Source organism: Lissotriton helveticus, chromosome 1_1, assembly GCF_964261635.1.
Source record: "Lissotriton helveticus chromosome 1_1, aLisHel1.1, whole genome shotgun sequence".
NCBI lineage: Eukaryota > Metazoa > Chordata > Amphibia > Caudata > Salamandridae > Lissotriton > Lissotriton helveticus.
In genome coordinates this window covers 1,383,104,645-1,383,132,077 of record NC_136057.1, presented here as the reverse complement: position 1 = coordinate 1,383,132,077, position 27,433 = coordinate 1,383,104,645, and the positions used below count along the sequence as shown (strand labels likewise).

General features: G+C 47.3%; 1 protein-coding gene across 1 annotated transcript in view; it reads left to right on the top strand.

Annotated features, from left to right (window-relative positions):
* Positions 1–787: 787 nt before the first annotated feature.
* The window catches only part of CARD10 (caspase recruitment domain family member 10), a 243,474-nt gene continuing 216,828 nt past the window's right edge, over positions 788–27,433 (top strand). The window contains exon 1 of the mRNA XM_078684000.1: positions 788–1,401. Coding sequence (XP_078540126.1) covers positions 1,224–1,401 — 178 coding nt within the window. The 5' untranslated portion in view covers positions 788–1,223. The remainder of the gene's footprint in view (positions 1,402–27,433) is intronic.

Here is a 27,433-nt window from a genome sequence, read left to right as displayed (position 1 = left end):
GCGATCCGTGCTCTAATCACCTCCAGACTTGACTACGCTAACTCAAAGGTACCTGGATCTGCCTTAATATCTAAATAGGAAACTTCAGTTGGATCAAAACTCGGCGGCTAAGTTGCTTTTGAATCTCCCTAAACACTCATGTCATGCTCTGTGCCTTTTATTGGTGCCACATTATGGAACACGCTCCCTCGAGAGGTTGGTGCCACTCAATTAGGACAGCTCGGGAGTCTTAAAAAATATGAACATTAGATTTTTTAATCTAACTTATCTGGGTCTCTTTTTAAATCCCTTCTCCCCACACCCTAGATCTGATAACCTGAGGTATCTAGCGCCAAGAAGCTCTTTGAGCTGACCCGACGCTTTATAAATTCACTTTATATGTGCATGCCATTAATTTCCTCGATCTCAGACGGTTGAAGGGCTCGGCCCCAACAGGGTTCCAAAGATGAAGACAGGCCGTTTTGCGGGAGGCACGTTTTCCTTCTGACGTATCAAGCTAATATTTGAAAATGTAATCTTCGATTTACATCTATACTGCAGCTGCATTTCCTCCCTGTAATCTCACTTTAAAGGCAGATCCCTGCACCAGGTGAATTAACCCACTGAGCTATCTGCGTAGACGGCTGGATACTTACAATGCAGGGGTAAGGACGTGACTTCCCCCTGGCTACGAAAGAGGAGGAGGAAGACTGACAAACTGGCGCAGCAGTGCATGAAAATTTTTTCTCTTCAAGACAGGGTGGTGAGAGAGGGAGGGGTCAGGTGAGTCTCAGACAAACGCCACAGTGCAGGAAAGAAGACCGAGTGGCAGGCGGAGAGACGAGGGAACAGGGGAGTCAAGAGTAACGGAGGGCATACAAAGAGAGAGAGAGATAGAGAAGGAGGCAGAGAGACTCGAGGGAGGCGTGAAGAAAAATAAACAAAGGGGCGAAGTTTAAATTGAAGGAGAAAGTAGGGCAGAAAGAGAAAAACAGAAAGGGGCGCGGAAACGATAAGTAAGGAGCGAAAGAGACGAAAATTACAACATGAAAAAGAAAGTAAGAAGATAGCAGGGGAAGAAAGAGAGGGAAAGAAAAAAGGTAGAGGGGTGGGACGAGACAAACAGCCCCAGGACTAGAGGAGAACCAGAGGGGAAAATAATTTTAGAGGAAAGGCGAAAGACAGCAAGCAAGGAGGAAAAGGAACGAGGGAGCAAAGGAGAACACAAGAGAGGAGGAAAGACGATGAGGAGAGGAGAAGAGGGTGTGAATGTAGGAGAGAAGGACTTGTGCTGGCGTACCCAAGCTGCGGAATGGGAGGCGGGCAGCGCCGAGGCCAGCCGCGCTGCAGGACACGCAGGTGAAGGAGGCGGCAGCACCAGGAGTACAGGGACTGAACCTGACATCCAAGCAGGCATGGAGGGTAAGAGGCGCCTCCCACACATTTCTCACTGAAGTTGTATATAGTGCTGGCATGCCATCTTCTGAGCGCTAGTCATGAGATTGAACATGACGCCTGGATTTCCTATCTCCGCGGTGGAATAACTCACCCAGGAGGTTTTATCGTTGCATTCTGATATTTTTAGTCTTGATTTTATCGTACACTAAATAGGACGGCAAAGGAAGTCCCAGAATGCAAAGCAAAAACACGGGCCAGATAAACTATTTACGCATTAATCTCATAATCTTGACTACATCGAGGGAGTTTTCTAGCACGGTGTCGGTAATTGCGGGGGGGTGGGGCAGCAGCTAAACCGGGCAGACTTTGTACCTCTGATGAGTGGTGAAGCAGTCAGAAAGCAGCATAAATGTCAAGTGGATCCGTGTCACGCAGTAGCGTAACATAGCAGGGATGCCAGAGAGCCTCGGTTGCAAGGAAAGCCCCCCTTTTAAATGCAGTTATCAGGGTTAAATGGGTGCCTTGGTGGTCTGGGCTCCAGTGCCATTGCACCTTCTGCATCAATAGAAGCCACGCTGCTGATGTCAGGAGGGTGATTTAATTCCTGTACTAAGCACACTTGCAGGCTACATACCCACACTGGAAAAGGGCAAACTACAAGTCCCAGCATGCTTAGTGTTGTTGCTAGACGTAGGTTATGTTCAGGGCACAAGCCCTATAAAAAGAAGTGGGGGGACTGACCAAGTAAGACAGTATGCAAATTACCTCATGACGTCACAATGTAGTACTATAAAACAAAAAATTGTGCTATTTAAATTATTCATGTAAATACTGGGACAGACTAACACATTCGACAGTCTTACAGTGTCTGCATTTATATACAGGGACAGAACAAAGGCTTCTCTTAAGTACCTGTGAAGAGAAGGCAAGCTGTGTGCCTTTGTTTCCCTCTGTGGCATTTACATTTAAATGTAAGGTTCCAAACGGCCCCCCAGTCAGCATTACAAACAAAAGGAGGCCTGATGGCCCCTTAACTTAGACCCAGCTCGAGGTAAAAAAAAAGGCTCCCTCGTTGCCTGCACGTTGCTGCTGGGATTGGAAAGCCGACAACGTACAAGCGCTGCTGAACGTGTCCCGGTGTCTTACACTGGGACAAGTTCAACATATTCCTGTGGATCCTAACTTCTTGGCAGGAGGGACGGAGTCCACCCTGTAAAAATAGTGGGTAGACACTGTGTACATTGTGTGTACCCTCTACTCGAGCCCTGGTTATGTTATGTTTATTTATATAGCGCTCTAATCACCCGAAAATGTATCCAGGTGCTTTGGCAAAGGTGTGTATGTGTGTGGTCCCAAGGTGCTCATATGAAGAGCCAGGTCTTCAGCTTCTTGGAACTCAAGAAGTGAGGAAGAGGCTCTGATGTGTTGAAGGAAGTTGTTCCATGTCTTGGGTGTGATGTAGGAGAATGAGTGATCTCCAGGTTGGCTTTTGCGGATGCGGGGCATGTGTGCGAGTGAGAGTAAGGCAGAGCATAGGTGTCTGGTGGGTTGGTGAAAGTGTATCCGGCTGTTCAGGTATTATGGCTCTGTGTTGTGTAGGACTTTGTATGTGTATGTGAGGAGTTTACATTGGCTGCGCTTTTGAATGGGGAGCCAGTGAAGCTTCCTGAGGAGTGGTGTGATGTGGGTTGTTTTGTGGGAGGTTGAGTATGAGTCTTGCAACTGCATTCTGGATGGTCTGGAGTCTGTGTAGGAGTTGTTTGGGGATTACGATGTAGAGAGTCTTGCAGTAGTCCAGCCTGCTGATGAATGCTTGTGTGATGGTCCCTGGTTTTCTGAGGCAACCATTTGAAGATCTTTTGCAGTATGCATAGGATGTGGAAGCAGGAGGTGCACACTGCATTGACTTGAGCCGTCATGATGAGCTTGCCATCTAGGATATACCTAGATTTATTGTGTGTTCTGTAGGTGTGGGTGTTGTTCCTAGCTCCGATGGCCAATAGGTGGAATCCCATGGGAAGATCTTGTTGCTGAAGATCAATACTTCTATCTTGTCGGAGCTGAACGTCAGGCAGCTGGTTTCGTCTCTAATCTGCTGCCATGGTAATGCAATTAACTCTGATGGTGTTTGTCTTCTCCACCAGGGAGAGAATGCATTTGCTGTAATCGGCGTAGGAGATGATTGTGATGTCTTGTGATCAGATGATGTCGGCGAGCGGTGTCCTGTGTATGTTGAAAAGAGTAGGGCTGAGGGACGATCCCTGTGGGACACCACATATCAGTTTCTTGGTCTTTGATGTGAAGGGTGGCATCCTGACCCTTTGGGTTCTTCCTGTGAGGAAGGAAAGCATCCATTTGAGAGTGGACCCTTGTATGCCAATCTTGTGGAGTCTTCTGATTAGGGAGTTTTGGGAAACAGTGTCACAAGTAGCAGAGAGATTTAGCAGGATGAGGGCTGCTGCTTCTCCGTAGTTCAGGATGTTTCAAATGTCGTCGGAGGCTGCTATGAGTGATGTTGAGTGTTGTTGTATGTAGTCTAGAAGATGGTGAAGTTCGAGGTGTGCTGTGAGTTGCTTGTTAATGGCCTTCTCAATCACTTTGGCTGGATAGGAGAGCAAAGAGATGGGTCGGAAGTTGCTCAATTGATTTGGGTCTGCTGTGGGTTTTTGAGGAGGACGTTGATTTCTGCAAGTTTCCATTCATCTGGGAAAATGGCACATGTGATGGAAGAGTTGATAATGTGGATCAGGGTGGTGCTGATTGGCGATGTTCCCAGGTTGTAGATGTGGTGGGAGCATGGGACTGGATGGTCTGCATGACTGCAGCTGTGTCGTTTTTGGTGAGGGTAGCCCTTTTGGTCACGTGTCTGTCTTGGTTGGATGGGGGTATATTAGCGATGACTTCTCTAGGGTTGGGTTGGTGTGTGAAGTTGCTGCAGATGTTTGCGATTTTGCTGTGGAAAAAGTTGGATAGATTATCCCAGAGTTGTTGGTAGGAAGCAATGTTGTTGACGGTGGCTGATGGCGAGGTGAAATCCTTGATGATCAAGAAGATCTCCTTGCAACTGTTGGAGCTTCCTTCGATGTGGTCCACTAGTGTTTTTTTCTTGGTTTCCCTAATTTGCTGGTGGTAGCATCTGAGTGCAGGCTTGTAGGTAGTTCTGTCGGAGGTGTCATGCTTGGCTGTTCATTACCTTTCTAGCTGTTTACAGTGTTGTTGGTGTCTCAGAGGTCTTCTTTGTACCAGCTGGCTTGCTTGTTTGATCTACTATGCTTGTTGGGTTTGATGGGTGCGAGGGAGTGCGTGCAATTCTTGATCCAGTTGTTGGAAGTTTTTGATGTCCTTGTCGAGGTTGTCTGTGGTGCTAGTCTGATCAGTGCTGAGGGCACTGAGCCAGTCTGCTTCTGTTATTTTGCCCCAGCTGAGGCTTGGAGTGCTGAACCTGGCAGAGGTGTTAACTTCAAGTGTGTTGATTTGGAAGTGGATGATGGAGTGGCCGATCCATGTGAGCTATTTGGTGGAGTTGCATTTGTTGCAGTCGCTTGTAAGAAGATGGGGCCCAGTGTGTGTCCTGCGGTGTGTGTTGTTTCTGTGAAGAGCAGGGGTAGGTTCGGTCTTCCAGGTGAAAGTTGAGGCCACAGAGGAAAATGTGAGATCTAGAGTAGTTAGTGAGCGGAGTGACAAAGTTGGTGATGAAGTTGGTAGCGTTGATTCAGGGTCTGGGTGATCGGTAAGCAAGGGTTATGCTCAGGGTGAATTTTTCAGAGATTTGCACCAGAAAGTACAGGTGTTCCATGAATGCAGTGGTATTGTCTGTGGATGTTGTGCATTTGATGGATTCCTTGTAGATGATAGCGAGATCTCCTCCTGACTTGTGAAGGCGGTCCTGATGAGCAATCTTGTAGCCATCTGGGATGGCTGTAGCGATGTCGGTGGCTGAAGAGGGGTTTAGCCATATCTTCATGACGAAGAGGATGTCGGGTGCATCACTGTTCAGAAGGTCCCATATATTGGTTGTGTGTTTGCTGTGTGATCATGTGTTGAGAAGCATGCATGTGCGTGGGAATTGATGTGCGGGTTTGCTATGGCGTGTGGTGTACCTTGGGAGTGTAGGCATTGTTGGTGCTGGTGTGTGTGTTGAGAGGGGTTGTTGAGGGTGTTGTAAGTGATTGTGTGGGAGTGTGGGTGTGTGGCTGCTGGAGGATTTGGCAGTGGATACAGGTGAAAGATAGTGACCATGGTGTGAGGTGAAGCGCAGCAGCAGCAGCAGATGGATGAATGGTGTCCGGGGTCTAGAGACCTAAGGAATGTTGCAGAATATCGCTGGGCGGGGATCGGACCAGCGTTCCTGACGCTGGGCGTGGTCCAGGCGCACACTGACTTGCCTTTGGTGCACCTTTGGCACGCCAGTGGCGCACCATCTGCATGTGTCCGCTACATGCCCTTGATGTAGCTGTCATTAAGTAGGTCCTCAGAGAGGATATGAGTCCAGGGTGCCATGATGTCATTTCCTGTGCTGATAGGAGAGACAAAATGAAGTCCTCTTGCTTGGCTTCTTCTTTTAAAGACTGTTTTGGCGGGAAAACAGTAATGTCACTTCCTATCCAGATGGATGATGAGAAATTCAGCAATGTCCCTTCCTGTGCAGGTGGATAATGGGAGATCCTTTGATTTCACTTAATGTGCTGATGGGTGATGAAGTCCTCTTGCTTGTCGTCTTCTGTTAAAGACGGTTTTGACGGGAAACCCAGTAAGGTAATTTCCTGTCCAGATGGTGATGGGAAATTCAGTGATGTCACTTCAGGTGGATGATTGGAGATCAAGTAATGTCACTTCTTGGGCTGATTGATGATGGGAAATGTAGTCCTCTTGCTAAACTTCTTTTTTTAAAGACAGTTTTGATAGTAAAACCAGTAATGTATCTTCCTGTCCACATGGATGTTGTGAAATTCAGTGATGTAACTTTCTGTGCATGTGGATGATGGGAGATCCAGTGATGTTGCTTCCTGTGTGGATGGGTGATGGGGAATGAAGTCCTCTTGCTTGTCTTCTTCTTTTAAAGACATTTTTGGCAGGAAAACCAGTAATGTCACTTTCTCCCCTGATGAATGATGGAAAATTCAGGGATGTCACTTCCTGTGCATGTGGATGATGGGCGATCCAGTGATGTCACTTACTGTGCTAATGGGTGATGAGGAAAGGTCTGGTGATTATCACTGTTAATAGACAAGGTCTTTTGAAAGTCGCCCTCATGACATGAGAGAAGTTGATGATTAGGTTTATAGGAGAAATCAGGAGCTGATCAGTACGGTAGAAGGGAAAGAGGGTGACTTGAACTGCACTTCATGTTTTCTAGTCACCCCAATATCATGTGAGAACTCTTCAGCCAAGGACAGCTTTTTAGCCACAGCCCTTTCCATTACTTTTTTTTTTAACCCAGACTTAAAATGCTCAATGCTAAACTACAGGCCCGAGCCTGCTCAGTGTTGTTGGCTGAGGAACAAGGACTGCAGCAAGACATCCTGGTGAAAGTAAACACAGGACAACAAGCCCTTTCTCGCAACATAACTTAGTATGCTGGTGTATTTGAGCCCATCCTTATAACTTTGAAAGCAAAACTACAAGTCATAGAATGCTTAGTGCCTTTGGCTAAAAAGCCAGGACCAGCTTAAGGTGTCACATGTAAGATGGGGCCTCTGGTATTTTCATTACCTTTGAAACAGATGTTAAGGCCTACAATAGCGTCTATTGACTGCCCATCGGTCAGGCTTGAGTTTGCACCCCTGTTGCAATCAATCAATCAATCAGGACATTTGTTAAGCGCTCTACATACCCGTGAGGGTCTCAAGGCACTGGGAGGGGGCATGGGGGGTGAGGTGGCTGCTGCTGATCAAAGAGCCAGGTCTTGAGGAGTCTTCTGAAGGCCAGTAGGTCCTGGGTCGGCCGTAAGTTGGTGGGGAGGGTGTTCCAGGTCTTGGCGGCGAGGTGGGAGAAGGATCTGCCGCCGGCGGTCGTTTTTCAGATGCGGGGGACGGTGGCGAGGGTGAGACCAGCAGAGCAGAGCTTGCGGGTAGGGGTGTAGAAGCTCAGTCGTCTGTTGAGGTACGCTGGGCTGGCATTGTGGAGGGATTTGTGTGCGTGGATGAGGAGCTTGAAGGTTATCCTCTTGTTGACGGGGAGCCAGTGTAGGTCTCTCAGGTGCGGTGTGATGCGGTTGCGGCGGGGGATATCGAGGATCAGTCGTGCTGAGGCGTTCTGGATGCGTTGCAGCCATCTCAGGAGCTTGGTTAATGTTCCTGCCTAGAGGACGTTTCCGTAGTCCAGCCTGCTGGAGACGAGGGCCTGGGTGACGGTTCTTCTCATTTCGGTGGGGATCCACTTGAAGATCCTGCGGAGCATTTGTCGGATGTTGAAGCTGGATGAGGAGACGGCGTTGACCTGTTTAGTCATGGAGTGGGTGGAGTCGAGGATGACCCCCAGGTTGCATGCGTGGTCAGTGGGTGTCGGGGCTGTTCCCAGTGAAGTCGGCCACCAGTCGTTGTCCCAGGCTGAAGGGGGGGAGCCGAGGATGAGGACCTCTGTCTTGTCCGAGTTCAGCTTCAGTCAGCTGTTCCTCATCCATTCGGCGACAGCCTTCATTCCATGACCAGATTCTTCCTGGTCAGTCCCAGGCCAGTGCAAGGTTACTGCAACCTTTACATCACCAGTTACCTGTGTCATTGACTGTGCTGTCCAAAGTGGAAGGTGCCCCAGATTTATAATTTCAGGATTTTCTCAAAATTGGATAGTGTTGGGTTCGGCTGCTCTCAGTTTGGAGTTCAAAGTCATTGATAGTCTTGATGGTCTGTCATTTCATTGGAGAATGGGAAGGTTGGACAGAGCCCTCCCGTGTATCAGCATTGAAGGGCCAGAATAAATAGGCTGCACTGTAGCACACTCCTTTCCTGAATGATCAGCATCTTAATTGGAGGAAGCACCTTTCTCTGAAAGCACCCTCAACTTCACTGGGGGTCTAACCCTCTATGAGGGCTCTTAATCTCACAGGAGTGGGCATTAATCCCACCTTGACAGGGCAGTAGTAGGATCACCACCTTCGCTGCATGGGTGTCAGAGGTGATGGGCAAAGTTCAAACTACAATTTTGTTCGTACTCGCAGAGTCAAAGAGTAATCGTAGTTTATCAGGTGTTCAAATTTTCATGTGCACCTGGGGTAACGTACTCCGCTCCTGTACGTTTTGTCAGACACTTAGAACTGCGTATTATACAATAGGATGCGTCCCCCTGGGCACTAAAGGGTCCTGTTATAGATTGAGAAATAATTTCTACTTATCAGTTTCCAAAGTAGTGAGAACAAAATGATTGTGTTCTTTGAAAATGAAACTTTATTCCATGTTAAATGAGATTTTTCTCAATCTTCCATATTACATTAGTTATGCGACTATCCCTTTGATGTTCCAATGCATTTCGGGTAATGTACCCTGCGTCGGGGAACAGGTTGAAAATAAATTAATGATAATATATTATGAGGAGATCTCCTTAAATGAAAATCTGTACATTAGTTCATGTACAATTCGTGGTGGATGGTGATATGATGGTTAAGTCTGGTGTGTTGGTAAAAACATGCTCGGTCGGCAAAAAACGTGATTTATCTAAAGGTAAAAACACAGTGATCCTGAACATTAACACCAACACAAACCAACTAAAACGTGACTATCCTTGATACACGGCTGTGACACCGGTTGTAAATATCAGAGGGAGGTCTGCCGTTTAAATAAGAAAAACCGAGTGCAGCGTGATCTTAAAGTTAAGTGAATAGCGGTTACGTGGAATTGTCATAACGGAGTATCGAGTTAACATGCTCATGTAGGGTCGCGTATGGTTCATACACATTATTCGGAGACATGTGCCACATGATAGCCCAAATGTGTACGATAAGGTTACTTACGAGTGCAGTCTCTCAAAACGGTGTTGTACGATCCGAAGGTGAAAGACGCCGGTACAATAATGTAGGGTAACTTTTCATATGGGCTGAAAGTAATGAAATTGGTGTTAAGCTTGTTATGTTTTAATATGTAATACCGCAATGGCGTAAATGGACATAGCAGATTAGTTTAAACATTTTAGCGATGAAATTAGGGTACACGGAGGGAGATGTAAAATTTGGAATTATGTTTCCTCATACACTGAAGGCATGCGGAGCACGGGAGAATGTTTTAAGTTTATATTGATGATTTTTTAGGAACTATTTAATCTTTAAAATTTAGGTAAGATTAGCTGGGTTATTAGTTTCCATGTAATGTTATACTGCCTTGGGTTTCAAGCGATGTGGTTGATATGCACTTTTTCAATTATAGATACCCCTGATGAAGGTTAAATGGACAGAAATGCATTGGGTAATGTGATTGGGATAATTTGGAGGATTCGAAATTCTTATTAGTCCACGAATAGGCCCGGATGGGCAATTCTGGAATAATTAAAATGCAGAAGAAAATGAATTTCGTATCTTTGAGGTGAAGGATTAACTTGAATAAATATGGTTGAAATTTGGAATTACTAAGGTGAAAGTGTATTAATTTGAATACCGATGTTGATAAGGCTGTGCAACTCGACCGTGACCAGCAAGCTGCGGGGCACAATTTTTTCATCACTATAATGCTCCTTGCCACAATTCTTTTTTCCAATGAATATAAAGTATATATGTGGATGTGCCAAGTGGAATAAGATATTTACTACTGCTTTAGAGTATGAGGAGGTGCCTTGATTCATGAGGTGTGGATGCTCTATGTTTTCCTGAAATCAAAGATGTCTACACTTTTCTCATTGAGCTTTCTGTGCTGTGTGCCATTCCTAAGGTCCCTGTAGTTCCGGGAAGAGAGAAGGGTTACGCAAATCTACAATTTTACTTCTCTGTTGGAGCGATTCACTGTTAGATAATTTGCTTTATCTACTGATGAATTTCATATTGTTCACAGGTAATGCCTGTGTTGACTGAGCTGTACAGTCATATTCTCCATTTCGTCATATCCAATTCAAGACATTGCTGCAAAAACTTGGTTTACATCTAGTAATAGAAAGTCTTTAAGTGTTTTGATAGTTAAAAAAATAAAAACAATGCATTATATAAAATATCGTCTACAGCATAGCACAACAATGCTGAAGTTAAATCACAAAAAAGTATCGATCCAAAATAATTCTGGCATTTCATATCTGCAACATTATATTATATGCACAAAAGAGCTCAAGTAAATATATTTATGTGAATATTGATATAAATAGTGTTCTGCACTAGGTGTTTTCACCTTGTCTTTTCTTGTAGTATAAATGTTATTGCCATAATCCAAAGATTACAAGAAAAATTTGATAATAAATAGATTCTACATAACAAACCATCTGATAAGACACTAAAAAGGTGAAATTTAAAATGTGACGACTCTTAACTAAAATGAAATTTCTCTTATATGATTTGGTTCAGGTAGCAGTAAATATGATCTACGGATTTCACAAATGTAACAATAAACGCATTAAAGAGAGTGCTAAAACAACATTGTACTGTCCCGTGAGTTGTCCATATTTTAGCTTTAGAGTGCTGGCCATAGCTATTTCCTCAGAAGATCTAGTAACTTGTACCGTTCGTTTCAGATAACAATAGGTATGAGTTAGAAATGTTTAAAAATTATCAATAAAAACAAAGTATTAGCTTTGGTGAATGCTAGCCGTAGGGGAGAGGCAGATAATATGATCAATTGTTTCAGGTTTATATCCACATAGTCTACATTACTTAATGCCCATTAAGTACTTATACCATGACTTTTGAAATTGTTGCAGAGGAATATACAGCAGATTAAGACGTAAGTACTTCCTTTTGGTTACAGCTTCAAGGTTGAAGTCGATGTATAGTTGCTGTGGAATAAAATAAGATTTAAAAAGCAATTCAGTATGCTTATATGACAAAATCGAGAGCAGATCTTCTTAACAGCTATTCCTCTGTAAGGTTCTCCTAGTCTGAGCCCCGAGCGGAGTTTTTGACATTGCTGCTAGTTCATCCAATTGTGGTAATTTTTGCAGTGATCATTTTGTTTAACATTGACAAATTCGGGCTCACTCTCCTGAAGGGTCTGGATCTCAGTTCTTCCACCATTAAACTCTTTAGTGTGTTTGCGCTGTAACACTAAGAAATACTATTATTATTAGATGATAGTTGAAAAATAAGTAATGACGTGAAATTGAGTTCCAAGTGTAATTTGCATTGAGGAGTTGAGCCTTGTTGGTGAGGCAGAGAGCAAACATTTTGCCTGTAAATTATATTCAGTTCTGCTATTATCCTGTTGCTAAAGATTGATGAGGCATACAGAAGTGAGGAGATAGTTTTGATGTTTAATTAATTTATTGGTTGGCCTATTGCTCTCTCTCTCTGTAAGTTTTAGCAAACCTTTTAAGATATTTAGTGGCCATAACAGCTTTAGTCTTCTTTGGGGCAATTACTCACAGATGCTATTAGTTGTTTTTTTCTTTTTTATTGGAGTTGTACATAGCACAAACTTGACCCAGTATCGTGTATCAAAGCACTTTACATAGCACCAGTTGCGTTACATGAGAACACATTCATTTTTGTTAGGCACGTGGAGATTAAGTGATTTGCCCAGAATCATAGGATGTTCAGCCTCATTGCCGAGACATGAACCCGGTTCCCCATATTTGAGGTAGACCGCCCTAGCCGCTAGGCCAATTCCTCCCCTGTTAACCTTTCCAATTACTCGGTTCCCATTTGTCCACATCTTTTGTTTACAGCGCTTTTCAAAACACATTACTACAGTTTTTGAACAATTTATTGCAAGTCAATTCTGTAGATTGTAGCTATGTAATCTCGTTAATTGATGTTGCAGGCCGTTGGAGGTAATTGAAAATATTTTCACGTTATCTGCATAAGCTAAATGAGTGATAGGTAGCTTCCCCAATTTAGTATGTAGCCCCATTGTTGTGCTGAGAGGTTTGGAGAGATTGGAGATATACCGGGAGAATAAATGAGGTGCCAAAATGTAGCACTGCTTCAAGCCAATTAAAGTTAGTGAAAAGAAATGTTGGCTAAAAAGCTTGATTCTTGATGTAGCAGTATATTAAAGTGAAGTAGTGATTGATCAATGCCACATGACCGCAACTTATTCCCCATATCATTTAGATCCACCTTGTGAAATGCAGTACTCTAGTCTAGATAGCAGACAAGTAATGTTATATGTGTGAAGTGCCTTTTGTCAGTGCTACTATGTTAATCATTGTCGGACAACCGCCCAGAAGCCCCTTTGATTTAGTGGTATCAATGTCTTTTCCTTTACCCATGTTTCAAGTCTTCTGAGTAAATATCTAGCAAAGACTCTACCATCGAAGTACAGCAGGAGGATGAGTCAATCGTTTTTCGGGTCATTTCCGTCTGCCATATTATATATTGGATGTATAATTGCGTCCATGCCAATGGTATAATCCTATAAATCAGAATTTTTGCAAAATAGCTGGCATAATAACATACTCCAGAATCTTGGATCACATCTCACAATATCAATGGGGAGTCCGTTCAGGCCAGGCACTCGGGATGGTTGTCTTTTAACAATCAGATGGACAATATCTTCTTCTATTACTGAAACTGACATATTCAAAAACGGAACTGGTTCTTTTAATGTTTTGCTTTTGGACGCATATAAGGATTGGACGTGAGATCCTTATTTTTTGCATGGGATGTAATAATCGTTAATCGTAAGAGATAGGGTGCAAGACAGGCAGAACAAATCTGACAAGTCTGTGCTTGAACAAATGCTAATGCAGGCATATACATCCAAGAGCCAAAAATGATGCATTACTGGCAGATGCTTTGAATTACAGAGAAAAATGTTTTTAGCCACCATTTTGCAGTCAATCACTTCTGTTTGAGAAAGATAAGATTCTAATAAGTACACAGAAAGGCTGCCATGAATACATGAATGAATGCATGGATGAATGAATGAAGGAATGCAGGAATGTAGATTTCCAGAACACTAGAATTACCCAAGGGCATCCTGGCACTAAAAGGCCTTACAACCAAACTTAAAGGAAACTTGGCAATTTAGAGATGGAGCTAAACCTAGACAGTGCTTGAGAATAGGCAAGTTATGAGATTTTCTTTTTTTAAAGAAGGCGATTTTAAATTTGAAGCATTTGTAAGGGAAGCTAGTTCCACAATTTCGCTCTTAGAAAGGGAAACACCTTACTCCTGTTTTGCTGAGTCGGATTTTGGGAATGTCTACTAAGGACAGTTTGGTGCTACAAAGCAATATAACAGGTCCATAGTGTACCAGCATGTTCCATAAATAAACAGGACCTTTGTTGGCACAAGGCTTTAAACAGAATACACGTATGCACCGGCAACTAATGTAGATCCTTGACAAATGCTCTTACTTTTGAATACCTAGTAACAATGAGGATCAGGCAGACACCTGCGGTTTGCACTAACTGTAAATGCGGTGCATTATATTGAGGATTTCTAAAATATAGCACATTGCAGTGATTGCACCAGATAATCACATGTCAATCGGCTTTGATGTTGGTCTGTTTTTTCATGAATTGGTTGTTATTGTAAAAATTGGGTTATTAGTTGAGAAGGATGTGAGTCCTTCACAAGTAATAAATCCTTAATTTCCTATTACTGGGATCCAAGTACCCCATTGTAGCACTTTACTCTCCCAGGGTAATGAAGCAAAGACGTCCAAGGCCTACTCATGGTAAGTGGTGTGGGCTAGCAATCACAATTTACTGGCTTGTAACAATAACACTTATTAAATTATTGTCCGGGCAGGATTTTTTTCTTTACAAAAAAAAGTACGAAGAGGAGCCACACGCCGACCAAGATGGCCGCGTGAGACCTTAGCTCCATAAAGCCCGCTCCTCCATCAAGTTTATCCTGCCATAAACCTGCCACCCGAGAGTCGTACTCGACGCCTGAGCTGGTGAAAATACCGTCAGGCGAAAAAAGGAGCGAATTCCGACATTTCTACCCCTCAGGAGTGGCATTGGAAGTTTGGGCCCGACATCTTCCGGGACCCAGGGCCGAGGTAAAGAACTAAGCCGGATGCTAATGCAACAACAGCGGCTGGCCTCCGCCGGAAGTCCCGGCTCGGCCCCGACATCGGCTTCATTTGCGTCCCTCTGAAGTCCTGGAGCTGCGACGTCTGGCGCTGCATCGCCATAACGGACTACTACGAGAACACACGGCGGAAGAGCGATTCACGGCTCAAGGTGTGATATTTGACGCTGACTCGTCTGAGAGACGGCCATCACGAGACCGCTCATGGCGTCAAAGCCCGACAACGAGAAGGCGCCGTCTCGGAGTCACAGAGTCATTAAAAATTTGCAGACTAACAAAATTGACAAATATGCACAACCTAAAGGCTCACCGACGGAACGGAGGAGTTCCCCCCCACCTGGGGGACAATCCCCGGGAGGAACAGAGGTGCCAACGTTGGTAGATGTGATGGCGACCATTAATAAGGTGCAGACGTCCATGGAGGAACGAATGGACGCGCTTGATTCTAAATTGGACACAGTGAAGATTGAGTTGAATCTACTGAGAGCAGATCATGCCAAGACAAGTGAGAAGGTTAAATCCTTAGACATCAAGACTTCTAGCCTGGTTGATGACATGGTAGAGATGCAACGTGAGGTCCGGGCCCTGCAGGCGGCCCGGGAGGACACACGGCGGAAGCTGGATGACTACGAGGGACGCAATAGAAGGAACAACATCCGAATTCTTGGGGTTCCGGAGAAATCGGAGAATCAGGCTCCGGATTTGTTTGTGGAAGATTTGATTCTGAATCACTTGAAACCGAAGGGCCTCAGCAAAATTTTTACGGTTGAGCGTGCTCATAGAGTGCCGGGTGGCCAGCCCAAACCCGGGGCACCTCCGCGCCCCATGATAGCGAGAGTGCTGAACTATAGGGACAGAGACGCTATCCTGCAGGCGGCGCGGGCCGCTGACCCTCTCCGGTTTGAAAATACTACTTTGGCCTTTTTTCCTGATTTCACCCAGGCTGTGCAACGACAGAGACAGAGCTTCCTTCCTGTCAAGCGGAGGTTGAGGGACAAGGGACTGCGGTACTCGATGCTCTTTCCAGCAAAACGTAGAGTGGAGGTGGATGGGAAGGCATGGTTTTTTGATCATCCGGAGGCTGCATCGGACTGGCTGGACAGCACCTCCCAGTCGCACCCTTAGAGAAGAACTGACGAAGAAGCAGCAGAAGATTCGTGAGACGGAGACTGTCTAATTGCTGATTGTCACTGAGGGGACTGTGATATGCGAATTGTTAATGAGAGATTATGACTCGGGTGGGGATATCTTGGGGTGGGGTTCAGGGGCTGGGGTCGGGGTTTCTCCTCGTCCTGTTTTTTGGGTACACGGTTAGGGTAGGGCGACAGGCACGCTGCGAGTTGGGGTTGGGCATTGTCCTTATGCAGGGGTGCAGGGAGGGGGGTGGTGTGAGGGGGGGAGTTTCTTGTTTGTTCGTGGTAACACAATTCTGATTTGGTTTTCTTGTTGCATGTTTGTGTGTGTTTTTGGCTCAGGTGACTTTCCATTATTGCTTTTCGTAGCGAATGGGTTCGGAGGCACGTGATAAACGTGGATCGGGGATGAAAGTTCTGAGCTGGAACGTGAATGGTTTAGGTGATAAGATCAAAAGGGGTATGGTCAACCAACTCATTAGGAGACACTCCACAGATGTAGCATTGTTACAGGAAACTCATTTGATAGGCAACAAATGTATGGCTCTGCATCGAGGGGGATTCAAAATGGTGGTACATGCGGGCTTCACTTCCGGCTCCAGGGGGGGTGGGTATCCTGTTTAGGAACTTCTTCCCCTTTTCTGTGCAGAAGACTTGGATTGACCAGCGGGGTAGATACGCTGGGGTTACGGGCCAATTAGGGGGGCAATCGGTTACACTGTTGTCTGTTTATGTTCCACCAGCTCTTCAGCACGAGACCTTTCGGGACTTGAGGAATATTATCCTTGCATTCCCTCTGGGGAGGTTGGTGATCGGTGGGGATTTCAACTCGGTATTGGACGGAGATTTAGATCGTCGACCTCCCCGGGAGTTGCCGCAATCCCAGAGGTGGCTTCCGGAGTTCTTGGACACGCTTGGCCTTGTTGACTGCTGGCGCGCGCGAAACCCGAGATCGGTTCATTACTCCCATGTTTCGGCTGCACACGGGTCTCTGTCCCGTCTAGACTATGTGATTGTTCCCACAACAGCGGTGTCTGCGATTTCGGAGGTCAAATATTTGGGCAGAGGTGTGTCTGACCACTCCCCACTATGACTCTGCCTGACGTTTGGCCTCCCTGCGGTGGGTAGGGTGGCCCCGATAAGTGCCTGGAGGCTGAGGGATCCGGTGGTGAGGAAGGAGGTTCTTAAGGTAGCTGACAGATATTTTGTGGAAAATGAAGGGTCAGTCTCGACTGCCGGGAGGCTCTGGGAGGCATACAAAACCGTAGTGAGGGGCGAGGTACTGTCCGTTGTATCAGGGCGTAAGAGGGAAGGACTGGCGGAGATAACTGGTAAGGAGGAGGAAGTTCTGAGCTTGGAAAAGCGTTGTGCGGAATCTCCGGAATCCGAGGATCTCCATTTATTGAAACTCCGGGAAGAAGAATACAGGATCTTGGCTAGAGAGGGCGCCGTGGCCCAACACAATGTAACGCAAAGTCGCATATATGAACATGGTGATAAGGCAGAGAAACTTATTGCATGGTTGGAGAGAGGGGAGCGTGCGTCGCGGCTAGTCCCGGAGTTACATAGTCTGGAACGAGGTGTGATTAGGGATCCGCAGGCGGTGGCCGACGAATTTGGAGAGTATTTTCAGGGAGTTTATGAGGCCGGGAATGTTTACACTGAACAGGAGAACGGGGCCATGATTAAAGATATTATAATGCCCTGCCTCTCAGAGGAGAACAGGCGCTTTCTGGACTCCGCCGTTACGGTGGATGAAGTTGCACAGGCCATTAGACAGGTCAATTCTGGGAAGGCTACCGGCCCGAACGGAATACCTGTTGAGTTATATAAGCTGAATGCCAACAGGGTGGCGCCATACCTCCGTGCCATGTTTCTCGAGAGCCGTGAGAAAGGAGAACTTCCTTATGATCAGCGGCTAGCCAACATAGTTGTTCTTCATAAGCCAGCTAAGCCCGAGACGAGTTGCTCCTCGTACAGGCCCATCTCTCTCCTCAATGTGGAACCTAAGGTTCTGGCCAAAATGCTTGCTACCAGGTTGGTGAAAGTGATCACGACACTGATACACCTGGACCAGTCCAGTTTTATGCCCAATCGTAACACTGCGCTAAATTTACGACGGTTGCATGGTGTGCTTGGAGTGGCGTCGAAGATTGAGGAACCAGCGGTCCTTGTGTCGCTGGACGCCACAATGGCATTCGACAGAGTGGAATGGCCATATTTGTTTGCGGTATTGACTAAACTGGGTTTTGGTGACGGTTTTATAAGTTGGGTGCGCTTGTTGTATGCTGGACCCCTGGCGAGGGTGGTTGTAGATAACTGTAAGTCCCGAGATTTTCTCCTTGGGAGGGGTACCCGGCAGGGGTGTCCTCTTTCGCCATTACTTTTTGCTTTGGCCCTGGAACCTTTAGCAGCTTGGGTACGATGGGACATTACTATACGTGGATTACGCTGGGCACCGGGGTGGGAGGATAAAGTGTTGCTCTATGCTGATGATGTTCTGCTTTACCTCACCAAACCGAAGTCCTCCTTCCGATGTTTTTTAGACGTTCTTGCTATCTTTGGGAGATACTCTGGCTTAGCCATTAACTGGAGTAAATCTGTGCTTTATGTCTTGACTGGGGACCCGCTGGAGGTCCCGCGTACCTGTCCTATTCGTGTAGAAAAGGATGGCTTTAAATATTTGGGGATCTATGTTTCGCTGGACGCGAACCGTCGCTACGATAATGACCTGGTAGTCCCCCTGGCTTGCTGTAGGGGTGATGTGGAACGTTGGAGAACTCTCCCACTGTCTTTGTTGGGCAGGGCTACACTCTTCAAGATGCTGGCATTGCCTAGATTCTTATATGCATTGCAAAATGCGATGGACCCTGTACCGGCTGCCTATTTTAGGGAAATAGAACCCCTCCAGCGACATCTTTTGTGGGACGGAGGGGCGCGTATAGCCTTTGGCAAGTTGACTCGTTCCTGGTACGATGGCGGAATTGGACTCCCAGACCTGAAGAAATACTACTGGTCTGCCCACTTGGCTGCGTTGAACCAAATAGTATATGGGATTCCCGGGGACCCGGGTTATGCAATGGATCGAGGCCTGGCCCCTGGAGGTAGAATAGAGAGAGCCTTATATTCTAAACTGGGAAAATTTCCTCTTACGGGGCCGACGGCACACACAGTACGGGTTTGGCATGCTGCCACTAGAAGCCTGGGATGGGAGGGTAGGCTTACACTAGCCACTCCATTGTTCAACACTGAGAAATTGGGCAACCTGTAGAAGTCCAAGGGGTTTGATAGTTGGGATCTAATAGGTATCACCCAGATTAAGGATGTGTGGGGGAAAGACACGATGCACACGTTTGATTCACTAGCTAAGCAATATAGCCTACACCGCAATTAATATTTCCGTTATTTACAGGTCCGTCACTCCTTATTGACTCACCTCCCGAAGGGCACAGTTCTCCCTGAGGCGTCCCCCCTGGAGGACCGGGTCCTGGACGGACACATCCCAGAAAAAACAATCTCCCTGATATACCGTAAATTGGTTAACAACGCGGAGGACCCACTGATTAGACTCCGAGCGCAGTGGTGTGCTGATGGCCTTGATATGGATGATGAGGATTGGGTGGAAGCGTTGTCCTCCCCTAGAGTCGTGGCTATTTCGATGAGACTTCAATTGGTCCAATTGAAGATTCTTCATAGAGTCTATATCACTGGGCTACGACTTGTGCGCATGGGTAGAGCGACTGGGGCTGAGTGTAAGCGAGAATGTGGAGAAGAGGGCACATTGATGCATACTCTTTGGCACTGCACATACATTCAGGCTTACTGGGTTAAGATACATGAGAAGTTGAGAACGGTGTTGGGGTTGGAAGTACGAATGGAAGCCCGGAGGTGCCTCTTGAACATATGGGAACCGACTGATCTGAACGATTATCAGAAGCAATGGGTAACACTCTCATGTATGGTTGCCAAACGTAATATAGCCCAGCTGTGGGGTGCCCGTCAACCGCCCAGAATACGTAAATGGGAAGAAGATCTAGACTGGTGCATGATGAGGGAGCGAGCGGTCTATGTAGCGCGGGGCTGCCCCCGGAAGTGGACAAAGGTATGGGGGGCTTGGAATCGATATTGTGGTGACCTTTGTGAGGCCCCTGTGGAGGACCCGGATGTGTTAGCTCAGGCTTCCCCCTGATCCGAAGGCTTATTCTATTTGTTGACCGATCCTTGCACATGCCAATGAACCGAAGTATTGTAATTTATGCATTCACCTGAGATGTTATTTTTTCTTTGTATTGTTTCATAATAAAAAGATTTTCAAAAAAAAAAAAGTACATTTATTAAACACACACTAATAAATACTACAAATTATATTACAAATGTGTCCTTGAAATAGATGGGCAATATCTTTGGTGACACCCTCATATCACATTTCACCCCTAGTGTGTCATGAGCCCCATAATCACGGTGCCCCCCCAACCTATATCAGATGCAACATCACCGTACAAGGGGTGTCATTATTTATAAGGCTGGCCTACTCCCTTTGTCAGGGTGCCACTACATTAATAAAATAGTCACATGTTATGATTCACCATTAAAATCAATGGATACAATAAACAGATTCCTGTGCATTCCTTATAAGCAAAGGCATTGTTATGTTTATTATTAAGATTGTCGAACAAGCATTTTAAATAAAGCATATAAAAACAAAGCAACCATGAACCCTATGAGTCAGAGGCGTGGAACCAACCACAAGGGCACCCCACATTCCATACCCTGAGAGCAACATTTTCAGCTCTGGAAAGTATGTGAAAACAGGCCAAACCTCTTCTGGGGTCAGGCTTGTGAGCTCCCAAAAGACTTAGGTTTCATTTGTTAAAATACTTTGGGGGAGCTGCTGAACACAATGCAGAAAACCCGCAATACCTGTGCACAATGGTGGTGAGGCTCCTGCCCCTCCTTGGGGGCACAATGAGCAAAACAAATATTTACCTTTTATAGGAGTGTCCCAGTCTTACCCGGGACAACCATACTGGTAGGTGTCACTGGGGGCACACAGGGGGAGCTTTCGTGACCTTGCCAGCTCCCAGCGTGGGAGCTGGCATCCATCCTCCTTGCTCTTGGCTGTGTTGTCTCCAAGGTGGGAGGTTCAGAGTGGGTTGAGCATGACTCAAACAGGCACAGAAGACGAGTGATCACCACACAGGTCATCCCTTTCATTCTGGGTCATGGAGATAGAGTTCTGGGATCCCGTTCTCCATGTGCACTGGCTCTCTTCTTTTCTTCACGTTGACCCCTCGAGAGATGGAGATCCCCTAGGGCATAAAGTAGTACAAGGAGGAGGCCTCGCAGATACCACCTCTTCAAAGGGGGTGATATTAATATTAAAAAAACACATTGCGCTCACTCCATGGACCAGGCTCACCGGGGGATTTTAGAGGGGTAGCAGCAGAGCATCATGCACTTTGTTAAAAGGTAAAATCTTTGAGGATGCATATCTGGGGCCTTATTGGGCTGATTCTACTCATTTTGGCTTGTGTTGCTCCTGGCTGGTGGCCAGGCCTGCCTACCAGGAGCATTCTTAACAGGCCTCCTGGCCTCTAAAGGGACATATTTTGTGGGGAGGCAGATTTTCTGGCTCCCTGCACCAACCTTCTCCTTTGCCTATGGTGGAATCTTCCGCAGCTCCTCTGCACCCAGCCAGCAGAACATCCTCCTGCCCACACTCCCTAGGGCCCGTGACCACCTACTTCCTTAGGAGCACCAAGTTGGTGACAGTGGAGCCCAATTCCTTTTCCAAAACTGCTTGTCTAGGGGCATACGGTGGGCAGTACGAGTGGACCAGGAGAGACCCATCCTAGTTCTGGGAGTCAGCTGGAGGCAAGTCCTTAGTCCATCTTTTAAGGTAACCAAGTGGCTTATTTTTCCAGCGAGGCATTCTTTCTACCATTGTCGCTCTGGGAGCTTTTCAGCTGTATCTTCCTTGTGCAGGGGTTTTGAAGTGGGGTGGAAAGCTTTAGGGCCCAGTCACCCCTGGCAAATCCTCCAGTGCCACATCATCCCTCCATACCGGTCTCACTTCTCCTGCACAACATTCTGGGACAATCCAAAATGACAACTGCAAGTTCTCTTTGGAAAGAACTCACCTGAATACCCCAACTCCACCCCTAGCTGCCATCACTGCATAATTTATTCTGACTAAAACTTCAAAGGTAAGCCCCTACTGTGTTTGCTCCAGAATTCTGGACCTTGCCTTTGTTCCAGTGGGGCTGGGTTGTCTCTGCTCAGGTGCAGTGTAACAAGCTAATTTTAAGACGCAGATTTCCTCTACACCCCCTTCCTTTCTTTGTTCTCTCTGCTGGGGAGTAGAGTAATTACCTGGCCCAGTTATAGAAGCAAAGGCTTAGAATCTGATTATGAGTTGAGCCACATAAATATGACAAATTCTGAAGTCTAATAAAGTGTGCAGGGTTGGCTTTAGATCTGGTGGCACCTGATGTGAGAATCCTTTTTTGGATCCCCCCCCCCGATGGCGATGTTCTCCACGGATTCCCTCGCCTTCACCCTCCAACAGTGTCCCTCATCTCTCCATAGCCTCTTCTATCATATCCATTTTAAAATAGTGCTATTCATACCAGTGTAAGGTGTCAGAACATTTTAAATCATGCACAATGGCAGCATTGTGATTGGTAGGGACAGCGCCCAGCCGGGGACCTATGGGGAGGCCATTTTCTCTATGTAGGCTGCATGCAGCCTACATAAAAAAAGGCAGAGAGTGCGCATGACTGGTTTGGTCGTCCCCAGAGGGCCGACCAAACAGTCATGGCCAACAGCAAGGGGCAAGCCACCCGACCCGCCACCTGCCTGCCCCCACCCAGGCATACCCTTCTCCTCACTCCTCCCCAACCCACCTATTCCAAACCAGGCATACCCTTCTGCTTTCCTCAGTGCGAGAAGCAGAAACATAAAATGGTATTTAAAATACCATTTTATGTTTCTGCTTCTCGCACTGCGAGAAAGCAGTGGGGCGACGCCCCTCTGCCGAAATGGAGGAGTCATCCATGAACCCAGGTCTCTCCAGAGACTGGAGATCCCCACCCTCTGTCCTGACCCCACTTTTTGACAGCAAGACGGGCAGGAAAATTAGTAAGATTTGCAGGTGTGCCCATATCAAGCCAGCACCACCCCTAAGGTGGCCTTGCTGATGTGGATCCCACCTTTCAGATTCCTCCATCTTGTTTTGGAAGGAATTAGCATTCTAGGGCCAGGGTTATGCCCACTTCTCACCGGAGGTGCTCATATTGAGGGTGTATAAACACTAAAGGTAGGCAGCCTATTGGCTACTATCTGTCACTAACCTTTATGCCCCTAAATTGAGTATTTAGGTGGCATCCCTGAACCCAAGAATTCAGATTCGATGGATGAAGAGAAGAAGGGCGAAGAAGAGTCACTGCCTGGCGCGAACAGCAGAAGAGCTGAGAACTTTTGGCCCGAAACCCTACCTGCTCGCAACTCTTTCGACAATCGAAACAGAGTGACTCGTCCTACAAGCTTGAGAATTACCAAAGCCTTGGGTAGCCTTCCATAACTTCAAAAATCACGACAGTATCCCTTGGAGTAGAGGAGCTACTCCCCTGCAGTCCGCAGACACTGACAAGCAGAGTCCGGTCCACCGCCTACAGTTCCCCAGCCCAACTGATGCCACAGATGACCAGGAGAAGGTACCTGCGCTCTAGAAGGTCAGATCTGGTTCCCCACTGAGTGTGAAGAAACCAGGACCAACCAGAGCTATGTAGGCACCAACCCCTGGGGTACCGGACGCCTCGCACCAAACACCACCAGTGAGAGTCAAACTCAAAGAGCATCTTTTCGTATCAGCCGAGCCTCCCGCCTGGCCCGGGTCCCAAAGAACCGGCTGTGCCTACTTACTCCAAGTTAACAAGCAGGTACAAGACATTACAATGAAAAGAATTAGGGAGACTGAAAGTTCGTTATGAAATGTTCTCAAGGCATCATATATTTGGGAAAGAAAACAATAATTGTAAAGACAATTGGGAACAGTTGTATCAACACTGTAAGGAAGGATTGTAGAGGCAACCCAAAAACTTTGTGCACACAAGCGCTCGTGACACTCTAAGGTGAACGGCAGGGTGACAAGTGAGAACAAGCATTTACAATGCAATGGTTTTGCCTTTGTTAAAGTTAGAGCTATTGGCATTGCTCTTGACACTCTGAAGCTCCACTCTGAAGCTCCACTCTGCACTCTGAAGCTCCACTCTGCACTCTGAAGCTCCACTCTGCACTCTGAAGCTGCACTCTGCACTCTGCACTCTGAAGCTGCACTCTGCACTCTGCACTCTGAAGCTGCACTCTGCACTCTGCACTCTGAAGCTGCACTCTGAAGCTCCACTCTGCACTCTGAAGCTCCACTCTGCACTCTGAAGCTCCACTCTGAAGCTCCACTCTGAAGCTCCACTCTGAAGCTCCACTCTGAAGCTCCACTCTGAAGCTCCACTCTGAAGCTCCACTCTGAAGCTCCACTCTGAAGCTCCACTCTGCACTCTGAAGCTCCACTCTGCACTCTGAAGCTCCACTCTGCACTCTGAAGCTCCACTCTGCACTCTGAAGCTCCACTCTGAATCTGCACTCTGAAGCTCCACTCTGCACTCTGAAGCTCCACTCTGAATCTGCACTCTGAAGCTCCACTCTGCACTCTGAAGCTCCACTCTGCACTCTGAAGCTCCACTCTGAAGCTCCACTCTGAAGCTCCACTCTGAAGCTCCACTCTGAAGCTCCACTCTGAAGCTCCACTCTGAAGCTCCACTCTGCACTCTGAAGCTCCACTCTGCACTCTGAAGCTCCACTCTGAAGCTCCACTCTGCACTCTGAAGCTCCACTCTGCACTCTGAAGCTCCACTCTGAAGCTCCACTCTGAAGCTCCACTCTGAAGCTCCACTCTGAAGCTCCACTCTGAAGCTCCACTCTGAAGCTCCACTCTGAAGCTCCACTCTGAAGCTCCACTCTGAAGCTCCACTCTGAAGCTCCACTCTGAAGCTCCACTCTGAAGCTGCACTCTGAAGCTCCACTCTGAAGCTCCACTCTGAAGCTGCACTCTGAAGCTCCACTCTGAAGCTCCACTCTGAAGCTCCACTCTGAAGCTCCACTCTGAAGCTCCACTCTGAAGCTCCACTCTGAAGCTCCACTCTGCACTCTGAAGCTCCACTCTGAAGCTCCACTCTGAAGCTCCACTCTGAATCTGCACTCTGAAGCTCCACTCTGAAGCTCCACTCTGAATCTGCACTCTGAAGCTCCACTCTGAAGCTCCACTCTGAAGCTCCACTCTGAAGCTCCACTCTGAATCTGCACTCTGAAGCTCCACTCTGCACTCTGAAGCTCCACTCTGAATCTGCACTCTGAAGCTCCACTCTGCACTCTGAAGCTCCACTCTGAATCTGCACTCTGATGCTCCACTCTGAATCTGCACTCTGATGCTCCACTCTGATGCTCCACTCTGAATCTGCACTCTGAATCTGCACTCTGAAGCTCCACTCTGAAGCTCCACTCTGAAGCTCCACTCTGAAGCTCCACTCTGAAGCTCCACTCTGAAGCTCCACTCTGAAGCTCCACTCTGAAGCTCCACTCTGAAGCTCCACTCTGAAGCTCCACTCTGCACTCTGAAGCTCCACTCTGAAGCTCCACTCTGCACTCTGAAGCTCCACTCTGAAGCTCCACTCTGCACTCTGAAGCTCCACTCTGAATCTGCACTCTGAAGCTCCACTCTGCACTCTGAAGCTCCACTCTGCACTCTGAAGCTCCACTCTGCACTCTGAAGCTCCACTCTGCACTCTGAAGCTCCACTCTGAATCTGCACTCTGAAGCTCCACTCTGCACTCTGAAGCTCCACTCTGAATCTGCACTCTGAAGCTCCACTCTGAATCTGCACTCTGATGCTCCACTCTGAATCTGCACTCTGATGCTCCACTCTGAATCTGCACTCTGATGCTCCACTCTGATGCTCCACTCTGAAGCTCCACTCTGAAGCTCCACTCTGAAGCTCCACTCTGAAGCTCCACTCTGAAGCTCCACTCTGAAGCTCCACTCTGAAGCTCCACTCTGAAGCTCCACTCTGCACTCTGAAGCTCCACTCTGAAGCTCCACTCTGCACTCTGATGCTCCACTCTGAAGCTCCACTCTGAAGCTCCACTCTGAAGCTCCACTCTGAAGCTCCACTCTGAAGCTCCACTCTGAAGCTCCACTCTGAAGCTCCACTCTGAAGCTCCACTCTGAAGCTCCACTCTGAAGCTCCACTCTGAAGCTCCACTCTGAAGCTGCACTCTGAAGCTGCACTCTGAAGCTGCACTCTGAAGCTCCACTCTGAAGCTCCACTCTGAAGCTCCACTCTGAAGCTCCACTCTGAAGCTCCACTCTGAAGCTCCACTCTGCACTCTGAAGCTCCACTCTGAAGCTCCACTCTGCACTCTGAAGCTCCACTCTGAAGCTCCACTCTGCACTCTGAAGCTCCACTCTGAAGCTCCACTCTGCACTCTGAAGCTCCACTCTGAAGCTCCACTCTGCACTCTGAAGCTCCACTCTGAAGCTCCACTCTGCACTCTGAAGCTCCACTCTGAAGCTCCACTCTGCACTCTGAAGCTCCACTCTGAAGCTCCACTCTGCACTCTGAAGCTCCACTCTGAAGCTCCACTCTGCACTCTGAAGCTCCACTCTGAAGCTCCACTCTGCACTCTGAAGCTCCACTCTGAAGCTCCACTCTGCACTCTGAAGCTCCACTCTGAATCTGCACTCTGAAGCTCCACTCTGCACTCTGAAGCTCCACTCTGAATCTGCACTCTGAAGCTCCACTCTGCACTCTGAATCTGCACTCTGAATCTGCACTCTGAAGCTCCACTCTGCACTCTGAATCTGCACTCTGCAGCTCCACTCTGAATCTGCACTCTGCAGCTCCACTCTGCAGCTCCACTCTGCAGCTCCACTCTGAAGCTCCACTCTGAAGCTCCACTCTGAAGCTCCACTCTGAAGCTCCACTCTGAAGCTCCACTCTGAAGCTCCACTCTGAAGCTCCACTCTGAAGCTCCACTCTGAAGCTCCACTCTGCACTCTGAATCTGCACTCTGAAGCTCCACTCTGCACTCTGAATCTGCACTCTGAAGCTCCACTCTGCACTCTGAAGCTCCACTCTGAATCTGCACTCTGAAGCTCCACTCTGCACTCTGATGCTCCACTCTGAAGCTCCACTCTGAAGCTCCACTCTGATGCTCCACTCTGAAGCTCCACTCTGAAGCTCCACTCTGAAGCTCCACTCTGAAGCTCCACTCTGAAGCTCCACTCTGAAGCTCCACTCTGAAGCTCCACTCTGAAGCTCCACTCTGCACTCTGAAGCTCCACTCTGAAGCTCCACTCTGCACTCTGAAGCTCCACTCTGAAGCTCCACTCTGAAGCTCCACTCTGAAGCTCCACTCTGAAGCTCCACTCTGAAGCTCCACTCTGAATCTGCACTCTGAAGCTCCACTCTGCACTCTGAATCTGCACTCTGATGCTCCACTCTGAATCTGCACTCTGATGCTCCACTCTGAATCTGCACTCTGAAGCTCCACTCTGAATCTGCACTCTGAAGCTCCACTCTGCACTCTGAATCTGCACTCTGAAGCTCCACTCTGCACTCTGAATCTGCACTCTGAAGCCCCACTCTGCACTCTGAATCTGCACTCTGCAGCTCCACTCTGCACTCTGAATCTGCACTCTGATGCTCCACTCTGAATCTGCACTCTGATGCTCCACTCTGAATCTGCACTCTGAAGCTCCA